At 38.4% G+C, this 17,177-nt stretch overlaps 1 protein-coding gene across 3 annotated transcripts in view; it reads right to left on the bottom strand.

Moving 5' to 3' along the window:
* The window catches only part of PTPN14 (protein tyrosine phosphatase non-receptor type 14), a 103,075-nt gene that overhangs the window by 43,809 nt on the left and 42,089 nt on the right, over positions 1–17,177 (bottom strand). For 2 of the 3 annotated variants that reach the window (XM_031595714.2, XM_090135050.1), the window contains exon 3: positions 14,081–14,250. The exons of the other annotated variant lie outside the window; for it this stretch is intronic. In XM_031595714.2, the coding sequence (XP_031451574.1) occupies positions 14,081–14,250 (170 nt within the window). The remainder of the gene's footprint in view (positions 1–14,080; positions 14,251–17,177) is intronic. 3 annotated transcript variants of the gene reach the window in all.

The raw sequence follows: 17,177 nt of genomic DNA, 5'->3' as shown, positions 1-17,177 counted from the left end.
AAAGGCTTAGCCAGCAGATGCAACTTTTTGGTATCCACCAATTTCTTTATATTTAAAAAGGAACCCCCAACCACAACAGATCCATTCTCTGTCCTAGGATCTACTCTGTTTTTAAAAACAGTGTATTATACTTTTTGGATACTCTGAGTTCAAATAAACCCACAAATATGAAGCCAAACCTTAAATAAGAAGGCTAGTAATAGCATGCTTTAGCAAGAAAGGAAGGCATGCCACAACCTGATCCTGATTTTCTGCCCTTGAACTCTTGAATTAATTATAACAAATTACAGGGAGCCCCACTACAATTTATAAGCACAATAAACTCCCTCACAACCACCTATAATTTTATCAGGGTTAATCCAAATACCTACAGAATTATACAGTACACAACTCCAACACACCGTTTAGAGTAAAAAATGTGGGAAGCCATGTTCTCTTGCTTTACAAGCCTCATCTCTAAGCAAAGGCTAAGTATGCTCCCTTCAAGTTAGAGTCCAACAAAGCCAGACCTGGTGACACCACCAGTTAACCTTTATTAAAGGCCAGAGGAAGACTACAAAAATTGCAAAATTTTCAGCTGAAAAATGACATTCAATATAAGCATAAATATTACATGGAAACAATAGACTAAAATATCTGGGATTGAAGAGTTCATTAGCCATAGTTCTTTAAAAGTAGTATGCTGCACAATCCATCTGTTTTGGATCTTTTAGCACACGCTGAAATAGTTTTATTGTTCAACACAGCAGTCCCACTGACTTCAGAATCCTCACATAATTAACTACATGTTTGTGCCTCCTGAACTGAGACAGACATATCTGGCTACAGAGGTTACAGTATGGGAGAAGCTTGCTCTCTTAACTATTTTTTTTCTTAAATGATCAAAAAACAAAATGGAACCAATTCAGTCAGCTGAATTATTCAGCAGACCAACTGTAGCAATGCCATGTACTGTTTGTTTTTTTTTTATCTAGCTCTTAAAGGCTATGCATGATTAGCAGTATATACATTCTTGCAGCCCAGTCCACTTCAAACAAACAAAAAGAAACTAAAGATGCAACTTTCCCTGACAGTGGTAACACTGGAACTAAACCCAGATCTCTTTTTCATCAACTGGCTCCACAGCTAGAGTAATTATCAAAGACTAGAGAAAAATCAACTCATGCTAAACTTCCTTCACCTTTTTTGTGCAGTCTGTAAGAAAGAAAAAGAAAAAACAAAACAAGAAAGCACACCCTACAGTACTTTACAGTTTTTGTTTTGTTTATTGGTCTAAAAACTGCTGCCTCCACCCTCACCTCCTTATGAACACAGTATCCTCCATTTCCACACAGGATCCTTCCGAGGAAACAGAGCTCACACACAGAAAAACCCGCTTGTTTTTTTCCTATTTTGAAACCCAGCAAAATTTCAGCAAAAATGAGATTAGACAATAACGTGAATAATAGCTTCGATTTATTTCCTTTACTCACATGTATTGACTCAGTTCAAAATATGCTGTTCTCTACCCTGAAGAGTATACGCAGCTAACCTTCAAGCTGTCTCCACTGTGGGAAAAGGTGGTTTAAGTTGCATGTGGAAGCAAAATGAGTCAACAGTTTGAAAATTCTCCTGGTAGCCAGCCAGGTTAATGGCCAAGCAGGTTGGAATATCACGCAAAAAAAATGTGGTGAGTTAACTAAACATGTGTGTACTCTAGCTCATATTCTGCAATACTGGAAATAAATAGATAATTTTTTAAAAAATTGGTTTAAGTACAAGCATAAGTCTACTAAATTATTCTCTAGACACACACACAAAAAAACCTTTAAATAAAGGCTCTGCTAGTCTTGAGGGAAACTGTGTATTTATGGAACTCAAACAAACAACAACAAAAATTAATAAAACCTTCAGGTAGTATTCCTGTCTCATGTAATCAACATTCAGATAAAGTTCTACTGTATTTAGGAGAATTTTACTTTGTGTGGAGCTAAAATCCAGTTCACTCATTACATTTTTATACATCTCCGGTAATAAGACAACAGTGAAATGAGACGTAATGAAGTTGCCGCCTATGTGTTGGGTCAACGGTACAGTAGATCATTCCTGTGAAACCATTACTGAAGCATCTAAAGTTAGCAGAAAACATGAAAACTCAGGCTGCTTCCCTTTCCCAAAGACTGATGACTGCAGGGTTTTCACAGGAATAGTTAAACAGTCACTGCACATCAGCAAACCATGCAATAAAATTATGGCCCAAGAAGATGTTAGAAGTTCCCTCTTACAGGAGTGGACACAATCCTGCAGAAGCAAACGCAGCTCTGATAACAATGGGCAATGTTGCCAAAGAAGTATATGAATCATTGCCCAGTTGGGTGGGTAAAGTAGATTCATTTCATGAAACAAATAATTATTCTTTGTAAAAGCTTCAAAACAGCTGAAGATATCAAATGCAAAAGCAGCTGCCAAAGATAAAACAGGGAACCAGTAAACATTTCACTGTACAGGAATGTGCCATCTTCTGACACCAAGACTTCTGCCAAATTCTTTTTGAGATTTTCAGCTGCACAAGGGCCTCCACACAAATGCTTCTTTTAAACACACTCAGAGACTTCAGGATTTTACTGCCATCCAATTGCAGCTTGCAGCTTTCTACTCTGCCAGTAAGGGAAAAAAATATTAAAGCTATTCAGCTCCCTGAAAAAGGGTGTATTTCAAACACGCTGCATCTTAGCAATAGCGAAGGAACATAACGTTTGCTCCAGCCTGTAGGATGGCCATCAAAATTCAATAAATTTAACTGAAGACTTGCAACGCTACTGTAACCAAGATTTCTAATGTCTACAGAAGTCTTGAATTAAAAAAAAAAAAAAAAAATCCCAATCGAAAGCAAAGGTCTGTTTACTTGAGGTTGCAGGCCCAAATGATTCTTTCTGACGCTGTAGCCAAATTTCATACATCTACCTGAGGCTCCTTAACAGAAGACCAGTGAGCCGCAGTTCCCTTTTTGACAGAAGCAGCAGAGAAAGGATGAATCACCTGAGGAAAGCGATCCATAACAGAAGAATCCTGAATCATGTTCTGGAAATGCCCTTTTCTTCCCACTGATTACACAGGAAGTCTGGAGCAACCTTTACTCCTGAGGCTCATCAAGAGAAGATGCATGACTACAAAAGGACCAGTCTGGGTCACAGAGACCCAGCAACATCCTCCAGCAATCTGCACTTCACTAAAGAGAGGACTACTCACTGCTACCGCAGCATGTAGAAAGATAAAATAGGGATATTAGCCCCAGTCTAGGTAACTTGTTCATCTGTCTAAACTAGCGCCTTAAGCTACCCTGGTAGACAAGTCAAAAGCAGCATACCATCCTCTAAGGTACACTATGATATGCACTGTGTGTACTGTGCTACTTAATGAATGGACAGACCCATTTCACAATGATATGCATTGCTACTACACCTTAAGGGGGAAAAAGGCAGTCACACACTTTCCACTAGTTTAAATGACAAAGACAGTGAACTGCACAGTTCATGGATTAGAAGAGGATGTTTCCTTTCATCTTTATTTCAGGACATACATAAAGGCTTATGAGCACATCCCTGACTCAAGTATCTGGGGATGACAAGTGTTTTCCATTTTTCCACTTCTCCTATCCAATCACTCATAAAACAAAGAATTAAACAGAATCCCTCTTACTTTTCTTTTTCTTAAAGAGGGAGAAGCAAAATTGCTCCATTATAGTAGATATCCCAGCCATTCTCGGTAGAACTCTGAAGATTCTTACTGTAAGCTGCAACTGAGAAATTAAAAACAGCTATTTGGTGAACTAACACATTCCCTTCTTCTGTCCAGCAATGACAAATTGGCTAAAAACGAGCCATTCTTTTCTGGGAGATGATATTATGCGTATGTCATTAATGCAGAGATCAGAACCAGGCTCGGAAAAGTTGGGCAGGGTCTTGGTAGAGCAATCACAAGTGAAATGGATGACAAGCTGTCCTTTCTAATAAGTAACCATGTATCATTTGGCCTTTATTTTACAGCTGTTTCATTTCATGCAAATGTTCTTTCTACTTTATGAGCAATAAGAATTTCATTTTCTCTTTCTTCCCCACCATTAAGGAAGCAAAAGGAAACAGTTCTAGTACCAGCATGTCACTCGTTTGATTCTAGAATTCCATCAGCTTGTTTACTTTCATAAAAGTGTATTAAAATATATACTATTTTTTGACTAGCCAATTAATTCTTACATTTATTACTACGACAAACCACGTCCTCTGTCTTGTGCTAAATGCCAGTTCAGATGAATGCCTGTATATAAGACATTACACTGATGTAACATAACGACACACCCACAACACTGAACTGCATTCTCTTGCCTATTGCTTCCAGGCCCTAAATATGCTTGCTGCAGCCAATACCAATGGCAGACATGACTAAAAACACCTAGCAACTCAGAATCAAGCCCCTGGATGTAGTTTGAGAATGAAAACACTGAAAAGACAATATAACAGGACCTGAAATGCTGTGTGTTTTCCTGAAGCCTTTCCATTTGAAAACAACACTGTCCTCAGACATCTTTAACTCTCATAACTGCTGCATAGCAAAGCCAAGGAACAACATGTATCCTGCCTTTGTTGCTATTTTATTTCTTAAGATATAAGGAAATCATATCAACCAGTGTTATTTCTTCTCAGTGCTTTTCCTGATGACAGTGGTAAATGAAACAAGGAGAAAAAAAGGTTTCTAAAAAAGAAACTCTAGCTTTAAAAACGTTTAAAAACTCCATGTATGTGTGCTGAGAAAGTGTCACTCAAATTCAGTGACAGATTACTTCAAATTACTTTTCCTCTTCCTACAATGCAAAAAGTAAAAGCCTAAAGGAGCAATTCTGTATTACAGGAAATAACTCCCCCCCCCCCCCCAAACCCCACTTGCTTTTATAGTTGTATCTATCTGTTTTAATGAATGTGAGAAAGACAACCTCAGGGAACAAAACACATCAAAATCACCCTGTTAAGAGTCATTCCAACAACAACTACAGCAGAAGCTTTTTCACTAAATTTTACAGAAAATTCTTGGCCTTTGCTTCAGACAGAATGAATCCCACATCCATCATGGAGATGGTGGTGTGCTTTTGTCTATTAGAAAACATTAGATTTGAATTTCAAGTCTGTGGAACATTATTTCTGTTTAGAAATGAAACTACGATAAAGTTTGCTTTTTGTTTGTCCATACCTCTAGATCTTAAATATGACATAGCTCTTGAGAGCTAATACCTAGCTGGAGTTTGTTTGTCAAGTGCTTCATGTGTGAGTAAATTCTGCTTGGCCGCCTTGCTAAACTCAACTTCTCAAATCCCCCAGTTATGTAAGTAGAAGGTTACTATCCATAAGGCTCAAAGAAAGCAAGATTCAATTTCTCACTTTATTTCAAAAAGAAAATTAGTTGCAATTTTCCTGAGGTTTCTTACTGTAGATTACAGCAAGATGTAAAAATCACATTTTAGCAGTGTTTGAAATAGCCTGCTATGAGCACAAAGTGAGAACAGCAGACACATTCAGATCTTATAAGCAGACTTTCAAGTGGTTTTCCACAAGCATACACACAAAATAGGTACACTGTTAACAGTACAACTATGATTTTTTTTGTGTGTGTATGACACAGGAAGATCTACCAGGAAAAAGCCAAAGACCAAGAAAGATAACAATTCAAGCCAAGAAGAAGAGCACAAATTTAAGTAGAAGAGAATTTACAAATGAAGTTCTGTCAAGTTTCAGGGGTTGTGAATGAACCCCCTCAAAGGCATGTCATTATTTAAAAACAACACATCTAGATATGCTTTTCTTTTGTTTATTGAAAGCTCTAGAATACTTGGAGTCACACGTCTCTTGTCTTCATTTCCTTGCTGCATTACAGAGCTGGTTTGAGTTTTGTTTTGAACATGTAAAGGAATCCCTAAATGAAATTCATATACACTAACATAATTTCAAGAGCTGTAAATTTTAAGGAAAAATCCAAACAAACTCAAAAGTCACAAGTATTGACAATAAAATTATACATCATTCTATGTAAGTGCAGAATTTTTTCCTAAAGTCTAAATAACTTCTGGTTCCCAACTATGGTAAAACCTATTCACATTCCTCATTCTTCAACAAGAGCTGCTCAGCATTCAGTGCAAGCTATGTGAATACTTCCACCACCCCAACTGGCATGGGTGAATTCAAGCTGGTCTACACTAGATCGATGAGGAAGCTCCAGCAATCTGTAAATGCTGTCATTTAAGAATTAGAAACTCAAACATAATTTGCTGTCATTTAAATGGCTCAATAAATAGCCTAGAGTACTTTAACAGTGTCAGATCTACTGAAATTTAATAGTTTCCATCATGGGAGAGAGACGTAAGAATACGTGACTAAGCCCAAGAACATAAAATAAGTATTATTTCCTCATGATCAGATGAAAATGTGATACTGTCTAATGCCAAGATATCCCTGTTACAACATTTCTAACCATCACAGCCTGCCTTCAAAACACACTAAAGCAAAAATGCAAGCTGAAGTAGCCAAAACTGTGTTTATAGTTATGCAATGCTTTTTTAGAATTGCTACATATGTACTGCACAACCACAGACGTGAAAACACATTCACTTTCTGGTCTAAAAGCACCATATAATGTAATAGATTAGATCTAAGCATCAACAGCTTCTTAAAATATCTGGCACAAAGAGCTCAGATTTCAATAATCAACATACAGAGAACAAGCTCTCCATTCACTGAAGAAAGTCAGCAGGGAGAAGGGTTTGCCCTCCTCAGCAAATTATTTTATAAACAGGGAATTAATGTTGAATCTTGAAGGAGTTCTTATTTTTTATGTTAGACATTCACTAAAATACAAAGCCAAAAGAAAAACCCCGAATCTCCTCAAACAAGAATACTACCGAAAAGCAAAACAACACATAATGATACGAATGCAAGAAGAGACCAAGCAAGCACTGCACATTATTTGTTGTTGTAGTTCTCCAAAAACATAATTAAGGCTTATTAAGTATCAGGTTGTTTACAAAGTTTACTACAAGCCTAATGCGTGTTTTTTTATGCTGCAATAGCCACTAATATTTAAAAAGTCTAATAATTAAAACAATAAAACCATCAAAGGAGCACCAAAATGGAAATGTTCCAGACTGTCTAAGCCTGGGTGGCCAACCAGGGCTCTTACGACTGCATCCAGCCTGCAAGCAGTTGAAAAGCAGCACATCTGGCTGCATGAGCTCTCCAACCAGAAACTGAGATGGAGGAGGGCTGCTGTCAACACAAACAGAATACCCTGAGTTGGAAGGGAACCACAAGGATCATCAAGTTCATCTCCAAGCCTCCACACAGCACCATCCAACATTCAAACTCGATGTATGAGAGCGCTGTCCAAATGCTTCTTGAACTACTGTAGCTCGGGGCCGTGTTCACTGCCCTGGGCAGTCTGTTCCATGCCCACTGCTCTCTGGTGCAGCACCTGTCCCCAGCCCTCACTCCCCCTCCCCTGACACAGCTCCATGCCATTCCCTCAGCCCTGTCGCTGTCGCACAGAGCAGAGCTCAGCGCTGCCCTCCACTCCCTGTGAGGAGCTACTGCTGCCATCAGGCCTCCCCTCAGCTCCTCTGCTCTGCGCTGAACTAAACAAAGGATTTCAGCCAACCCTCATGTCTCACCCTCTATGCCCTTCATTATCCTCAAGCCCTCCTTTGGATGTTCTCTAATAGTTTTAGGTCCTTCTTATACCACAGTATACCATAATACTGTGTATGGTGATTATCGTCTTAATTCATTAAGATAATTCAAAGTTACATTCCACTGATAGCTCTAAAACACAAATACACGTGTACACTGTCAGCATACAGAATGGTAGAGCTGGAAATGCTATTAGAAGAAACTCATACTGGCTTATACTATGGTAAAAACACAAAACGGTTCCAATCATTAGTTTCATATGTTGTTCACTATGCTGAAGTGCACAGCCCTCTTGGCGAGGAGGTGCTTCCTCTTTCTCACTGGGCAGGCCACAGAGCACTTTATTGTGCCAAGTAAGGGCTGTGTGTCATGTCCCATGTGATGTGACCAGAACTGCCCCATAAGCATGGCACAGCTGATCAGCACCTGCACAGGAATTAGGACATTTGCTAGAAAAGAGGGCGATGGAAATTGCTTGCATTTGCTTCTCTGGAAGCTACACAGCCTACTCCTGGACACTGTCTTCTTAATGGAGCAAGCATACTCTTAAACCATAACTGGATAAAGTGCACTGTAAACTTGAAGCAACAAGTATTTTTTGGAAGAGAAAAATTTGGGCAAAGCAGTATGGCTTCCTCTGCTTGAAAACCAAACTTTAAAAGTAGTTACAGCATTAATACTGAATTGTTAAACTCAGATTTAACTCTCCAAGTGCAAGAGACCATTTCTCTGGCCTTTGTTCTTAAGTAGTCCACACTCCCACTTCTCACCCATTTGCCTATCCATCCAACTTAATCACACACCTCTGTACTGCCATCCTATATGATATTACTCTTTCACTCTCCCTCTCTCTATATATTTTAATTGTTGTTGAATTTTTAAGAACTGCCATTAAAAAATCCTAAGGGTTTACCAGAGGTGTATGAACAAATGGGCCACAACCCATCCTAGCTGATCACTTCAGCAAAGCAAAGTCAGGGCTGTCACAAACAAACTGTATGGTACACATTGTGCTGTTTTTTTTCTGACCACTGTGATATACAAAAATACTTATTTCAGACAATGGAGTCACCACAGTGCTAAATCAACTACTGTGAACAGGGAGGTACACAGAGAGACGTCTCAGACTGCCACAAGCTAGAGGTGTGACCAAGCATGGAAAGAAAAGCAGTTTAATATACTTTATAACCCTCGCAGTCAAAAGAGTTCCACATCACCGAGCTTGCCACAAAACCAGACGGGCACACAAGGATGTGTTATCCAACCTTAACAAGCAATTAAAAGCACCATTTAAATATAGCAGTAATCGATGCAAAAAAACCCAGCTGACTGCACTTGTATTAAAAGCTAGCAATATATGAAGATGTGCAGCTTTTGTTTGTTCAAAAAAAGTCACATAAATACAAGCTCAAGTAGGTGAGACATTTGAGGATTTTTTTGAACAGAGGCAGGGTGAAATCTGAAGAGGAAAGGAAGGAAAAGAAGTCCAGAGTTCAATTTAAAAAATAAAAATGGATTTGCCTGTACCCTTTTCCCCTGTAAACAAAGTGGTCACAAACCACGTATTTTCTTCTCTGTTTCATCCTGCAGTGATGTAAAAACTCACACAGCCATAAAGGTCTGTAGCTATATCTGTCTTAGAAAATACTTGTTTTCAAAGTCATCATCCAGCAGTTGCAGAAAGATAAAGGTGGGGGACTGTGAAAAAATATTTCCTTAAAAGATAAACAAGAGAAAAAAAAAAACAAACAGCTAGAAATGGTGAAGAGCGAGCTAAGATGACAAAACAAAACAAAATAGATGTTTATTTAGTTAAAGGAGGATAAATTTAAGGCTGATTTTTCCACAGGCCCTCCAAAAAAACAGGCCTGGCAGCTACTGACTCCAATTCTCCACCTGCAAACATTTCTATGCAGGTGCAGGCATCTCCTTCCAAATATTCAGGGCTTTCTTTCACTGAAAAGCTGCGCAGCAAGCTCTTTGGGAACAACGCAGAGCCCAGAGCTGAAGTCAGGGCAAGCACCCAACGCAGCACAGCATACTTTTTGCAGGATTCTCTTCCTACACAGACAGATCAAACCCCACTATCACACACAGTACCACGGATATCCTACTCAACCACGTCACTGCTTCCTTTTTGTAGCAGCATGCTCCAATCTGCAGCAGTGCAAACCTCATTTGCGCAGACATTACTAGCTACGAGACTGGAAGCTTCTTCCAAAGAAGAAAAACACACAGACCATAGCACACATCCATTCGTTCACAGGAGGCACCAGCAGTATCACGTGTGAAGAAAGAGATACTGTGAGAACTAAAATGCAATTTCAGTTTTCCCTTGGAAATGGAAGGAAAAAAAGATAACCCACCATAACTGGACATGGATCGTCTGATACTGATACAGAAAGCAGCACTGCACCCACATTTTCAGAAAGCCATAAGAGTGTGTGGGTTCTCTGTTTTTGGAACAAGAGCGTGTTTGTTTACTCTCGACACTGTACAAAGACTTAAAAAAAAAAAAATGGTTGAAAGGATGCCTTCCCTCTGAGGAGCTAGCAGAAAATAAAAGGCAGATTTATATTTCTAATCTATGCAAACATCTACTCTACAAGGCATCACAAAGACTGCTTTATATCAGATAGTATGCAAATCCCAGGTGTCTTAAATTTGCCAAAAGCACGTGCAGCATCTCCACCTGCAATGGCTACTCACTCCGAGAACAGCTGGATGACTAAAAAGAGGTTATCTAAGTAGCCCATAGAGCTTTCTATGAAAAATTCCTTTTGCTAATGTGCCAGCTCCTTTACTCACACTCAAATGGCATCTGCTGTAGCTTCCACCAAGACTGAAGAGCTTTTAAATTCATCTCATCTGCTTAAAAAAAAAAACAACAAAAAACCAAAAAAAACTTCTATATTTTTTCACATTATAGTTATTACAAAATGGCCAAACTTTTACTGATACCTTAGGAAATGATCATGAGGATATAATTCATAATTCCCATTGGAAAATGTCTCTGGGACTGGGTGCATGTGAGATTCTGGGACTAAAGACAGAAGAGATGCTGGAGTAACTGGGTTCTCAGAAGAGACAGTACTAAGATCAGAAGTTATGTACAAGCAAGAGTCTCAACACAAGACAAAACAGAAAGAGCAGAGAGAGTAGGAAAAAAAGAGGAGTAGGGGCTGCAAAAAGCTCTGTTAAGGAGGATGCAAAACACCAAGAGTGCAACACTATTACACTGAGAGGAATGCACAGCAACAATCTTTATTTAATTATTTTTACCAGAAAGAAAGAAGAAACAGGTGGTTGTTTCAGGAAAAAAAAAAAACAAAAAACAACCAACCCCACACAACTAGTATGTCCATCTTTAAGCACGTGTCACATTTATAAGCACACCATGGAGTCAGATCTGATCTACTAAAATGAACTGTGTCCCTCTGAGTACTCTTTGCCTCATCTTTTCTCATAAGTCTTGGAGGTTGACTGGCAGACTCGTGTTTTCTCTTTCCTTCCCAAGGATCCCACAGGCCCTATTCTCTCACATCACAAATATATCTTATGGCCTAACATAAGGCATCCCACACTGAGCCGTGGCTGTGCTTGTGGTTATGTGATGGGCACCTGCAGCTCTGAAAGTCCTCAACAGGCAACCTGGGGAATATTCACTCACTCTCACTCTATACCTATCCACACTTTTGAAACAATGAAATCACCTGGGCACAAACTAAGATCCAAACAATTCCATCTAAACATTAATAAATAAATAAATAAATAAATAAATAAAAGACAAAAAATCCACACTCTTTTATTGTGAGAGTGATTGAAAATTGGAACAGGTTTTCCAGAGAATTTGTGGGGTCTCTTTCCACGAAGTTACTCAAAATTCAATGGAGCCCAGCCCAAAGCAATGTCCTCCAGCTGACCCAGATCTGAGCACATGGGTTGGGCAGGATGAGCTCAAGAGATTTCTTCCAAACTCAGACACTCTGTGGTTAACACTGCTACTTGTGTTTTGCTTCAACATGTCAGCTGACATTCTCACACTGTATTTCAGAAGGACAGTACTGACTACTTATTAGATTACTAGTAAATTCTTCTCCCAGCATGTCACATATGGCCAGGTGTTCACTGCATCTCTGCCACTGGGGGACACAGCGGTCAGAGCAGTGTTACCTTCATTTCTGCATCCACATTTGGCTTGTGATACATAGCAAGTTATCAGCAAAACTACAAAAAGCTCCTGACCACTGTGAGAGGAACTGAACAAGCAGAGCTCCTCTCTCTTGGCAAACCCTAAAAGCCTTGGATCATTTCCTCTCTATTCAACAACTGCACAAGGTCCCTGGCAGAATATTCAACCTGGGACAAATCTCTCATAACCAGCTATCAAGCCATAGTCTATAAAGCTACAAATCAGAAGTGAAGTAAACCATCTCAGTCAACCAGTCACAATCAAGTCTAATCCCAAAAGCATGCATACCCAATTTCAAAACAAGTGTTTAATCAGTTTACCAAGTACAATCAAATTAAAAAACAAACAAACAAAAAAAACTAAAAAGCATCCCTATTTGTCCATCTAATCAGACTTCAGACTAAGCCTTCTTCTGGCATTTGTTTCAAAGGAGTTCATGTATTCACCACTAAATGCTTTGAACCTAAAATTTACTGAATCTAACTAGAATTCACAGTTGAAGGTTTCCCGCCTTTACATCACCCTCACAGAAGAGATTCTGCTTCTGAAGACAAAAAAACTGATCTTACAGGCTATTCTGCTTCTGAGATCCATTACTAATCTGCTAGTTTTGATGTACAGATTAAAAAATAATAATAATAATGTGAGACACTTAGAAGTTTCTACAGCATACGTTATCAATCACATCAGAAGGAAAACAAAATCAGCAGCTGCTCAAATTGAGAGTTCTGCATAGTTCAGTTGTCATTGAAATGCTTTGTTATTACCAACCTGGGCAAAATGAGCAAATATACCTCCACAGGTGAGATAAGAATGAGCAATCAGCGCTGCAGGCTGCATCTTAAACAGGCAATAGCATCCAAGTACCTACCTACAGTTGTTCCATGCACACAATTAGGCTAGGATTAGGCCAACAAACATGAGCAACAGAAAGAAAAAAATATATATCAGACATTCTGACTGCACATTAATTAATTCTGAAGGAAATATTCTGAGGCTTCCTTCTTCCAAAGCACACAGACAGGAATACACAGATAGAAACAAGCGTCAATGTTTAGTTTCAAGTCTATTCACAGGGAAGTAACATTTTTTTTCTTTAGGCTTTCAACTCCCTGTCTGACAAGAATTCTGCATAAACAGTCGTGACACTGCTTGACAGCTGTCATTTAAAAAAATCAAATCTTTTGCATCCTACCCAAATTAGCTCCTACGTTCAATCTTAAGATCCTTTAAAATATGCAAATCCTCAGAACACTTCATATCTTGCACACCTAGAATTAATCTACTGTTTCTCAACTACTCTTACGCAACTTTTAGATCCTATGACCATATGGTGAATTTCACGTTTGCAGTATCAAGGCTAGCACAGAAAGCTTCTGCCAGCCTGTACCTCTCATCCACTTATTCCAGTCTCGACCTTACAACAACTGTGCTGATGCAACCACGCTCTAAACCAGATAAATTAAATAATTTTGGCTAAAAAGAAAACAAGCCCATCCCTTTTTGGGTGAGGTGGGCTATTTTTTATTTTTTTTTAAACACAACACAGATGTGCACAAACAACAGTGATGTGGTTTACAAGGGCAGCCCCTTAAAAAAGCTGTATTGTTACAAATGCAGTACAGGGCTCTGAGTAAGAGAGTAATTCCCACAGAAGTTGTTTGCAAAGGTGCACCCTGATCATAATTAAAGGACTAATACCCTTTAACTATTTTAATCCTTTTGTGAAATATAAGGAGAAAGATCAGGAATGGGATGGGCAAAATCCAGAAAGAAACCAAAGTTCACTTTCAGCAAAACACAGATGTAAGAATAATAAACTGAAACTGTATGTAAAAGCCATCTGTATATAGCTTCGTTCTGATCAGTAGAAGGTTAAAGGAGTATTGTCACGGTAGCCTCTTTCAAAATTTATTTCAGATTTTTAAATATGTATTTATCATTCCTTTTTTGTTTCTGCAGTTGGCCATGTATAATCAATCATTCACCAATACTGCAATCTTTTTTTCCTCAAATAGATATAACTTAGTGATGATTTATCTCGCCCTTCCCCTTTTGGGCAGCAGGCAGGAAAGGAAAGAACCAGGTGATTCCTGAGTGAATGCTGAATGTCAGAAACAAAGTAACTGTCCCTTCCCTCACAGCTATCACACAGAAGTGTGAACAGAGGGAATTCACATACCTTGTTACCTCCTGTTGCAGTCTGGAAACACTGGGCACATAGAACATTACCCCGAAGAAAAGCAAAGGCTCATTGGCAAATTTGTCCAGCTGCTTCTTCAGAGGCTTTTCCAGTTCAACCCAGCGGGCTTGCTGGCTCTTGCTGAGAAACCAAAGACCAAAGTAGTGTGTCTAGATAAAGAAACAAAATAGTGTCAGTTTATCCTTTTCAGCTAGACCACGCATCAATAACCAGTGACACCAATGCAAACAAGAACAGATGGCACTGTGTCAAATCTTCCATTTCCATATATAAAAAACAAGAGGTGTTTTGTTGTTGTTGTTTGTTGTTTTGTTTTGTTTTTTATTTTATTTTTAATGTCATTCTGTGATTTTTAAAACAGCCTTGAAGACAAATTAACACTGCAGTATAATGTACTTCATGCAGTACTATCAACCCTCTTATCTCTCCAAATACACTAAGGGGTTCTGTCTGAGATTATGGCATGGGTAACTAATTGATTTACAGAAAATGTCTGGTTCAATTTTATTATTTGACATGCTTACATCTGTACCTTGTGAACAGACAGCAAACATTAAGTCTTAATCAAAGTGCAGAGGCTTCATGAGATCACACTCACTGCAAACAAAAGGACAAGGCAACCCTTCCAACTCTTCCTATTCAATGTAAACTTTCAAATAGCTTCCATTAGTTTAGATTAACCCTAAAACAAATGAAATGCTTATTTTGTTGTTACAGCTTAACTTAACTGGAAGTCCTTCCACAGGCAGTCACAATATTTTGTACACAGTACCACCTTTTCAGTAAGGATACTGGAGAGAGACCTATACATATTTGCCAACATGTATTTACCAATGCCAGAACCATTTTCCTGATACACTATACATAATATTCGCTTTCTAAAATAAAAATCATTCACAAGGTTTTATGACGTGCAAGTAAGTACTGCATAAGACAAGTTGTTTCCTCTAGGCTCTTGAAAAACAACCATGTCTAAAGCTTCAGCTATTTCATGTACTGCGTCAGTCTCAATCGTTGTCATGCATCCTATAAAAGGCATAAAGAATTGTTCCTGGTGGAGAGTAATTGACAAGGAGCAGTGTTCAGAAATAGAGCTTTAAATCCTATAAACTGCTAGTAAGAAGCTGAAGGCACGTCTGATTCATCATGAAAGGTTCTATCAAAAAGCCCCTAAACCACTGCGCACTGTGCCAGTACTGTCCATAAATGCATGTTACAATTAACACTTAGTACTATGACTACAGATCAGAAGGAATAAAAAAGCATTTGTGTTTATTGAAGGAAATAAGCCATCCCTTCCATTAGTTTAGATTAACCATAAATGAAATAAAATACTTATTTTGTTGTTACAGCTTAACTGGACAACAATCCTTCCACAGGCAGTCACTTTTATATACAGCATCACCTCTTAAATAAAAATACTGGAGAAAGGGTAAGAAAAAAAAAATCTCATTTCCTGTTTTATAAAGTGTTCATTTGAAACTACTTTTAATACATTCCAAAAGTTTGGCCTAGAAATCAACCATCAAGATTTCTCCAACCAAATTTTCCAGATACTCTCATTTTCAAAAATCTGTTATCAAAAACAGAGACAAATTGCAACGTGACATTTTGCAAAAGCAGTCATTACAAGTCTGTTTCACTTCAGAAGCAGAAAGGATACCTCTCTAAAAAACACTGCATCTACCATGACTTAGCATCCAAGACACACACAACTAATGCAATACTGAAACTTTAAAATACTTAGAAATTACAACTAAGCAGCATAAGCAACATTGCTCTAATCTTTTTATAGTTGATTTAACATGCAAGAAAATCATATGCAAAAATGCTGAACACTAGTATAGGTGTATTTACTTTAGGGTCTCATTGTGCACATAGTTCATATCCATATCATTCATATAATTCCCCAGATTGTCCAGATTAGCATTTAGCTAAGGTAACTAAATCAACTTGATTCCTCAGTTAAGTCTGTCAAATCTGCAGTACGCCTTGTACACTGCCTAGTTCTTTCTCTTTAACAGTAGCTTGGGTTCAGCATAGCAAGCTGGTTCCTTTGAAGAAAGTCAGTGAGTATTTCCTTCAGTCAGTCAGTCCAAGAGACAAAAAAAATCCAAACAAGCCAGCATCTTCCATAAGGTAACCTTAAAACAAAAATTCACTAACCAATTAACTGATAGATTCCTATTTTCTCTCCAGAGTCATCACTGAATTAATTCTTTTTTGAATTCTTTTTTGACCAGTTCAATGTGATAGGAATTAGATTAAAGTAAACTAGCAACTAAGACGACTTGCAGCCTGAAGTCTTAAATAATTATTCAAGGGATTGAGGGTATTAGAATTAAACAGCTTGAATGAGCACATTGCCTATTGAACAGTTGGGCAATGAGCAACAAAAATTTAGTTTTGTTACAGTAGAAGTCTCTTCAAGTACCAAATCCAGGAAATAAAAAAAGGAAAAATAATATAATCTGAATCACTTCTAAGCAATATGAAGAGAATGCTGCTTCTAAGCTTCTGGAGTAGAGCAGATACAGCAGACCACCCTTTGGGAAGCATGCATTTCACAGTGCCAAAAGATGACCATTTTTCCTGGAAAGCAGCCTGGAAAGGATCAAGCACTTGCAGACAAAACACAAGAACTGCAGAATGGAGACTGAGTCACAAATGCATGCCCTTGGAAGAGAAGACCAACACAGTTATCTGAGTATTAGCTTCCAGTAGCCAGGAATTTTACTTCTTGAAAATGTTAGAATTTAATATTTTCTGCACAACTCTGTGCAGAAGGACTTCCATAACCACTACCACAAATGCCTGAAGAGCTCCTACCCCAAAGAACATCAGTAATTCTGATCAGGAACAAAGGAACACAGGACTTGAAATGGCTGAACCTCCAAGTTCAGCATGCTATGACCTGTCAACTGATAGTACAGAAGACCTTACCAAATCTGAGTCAGGTGCTGCCATACACTCTAGCCCACAGAACATTTTTACAACACAGACAAATCACAGATTAGATGGCAGGATGATTAAAGAAAAAGAAAAAAAAAAAGAAAAAAAAAACATTTTCATCTAT

Source organism: Phasianus colchicus, chromosome 2, assembly GCF_987193195.1.
Source record: "Phasianus colchicus chromosome 2, bPhaCol1.hap1.1, whole genome shotgun sequence".
NCBI classification, from domain to species: Eukaryota; Metazoa; Chordata; class Aves; order Galliformes; family Phasianidae; genus Phasianus; species Phasianus colchicus.
This window is presented reverse-complemented; position numbering and strand designations above follow the sequence as displayed.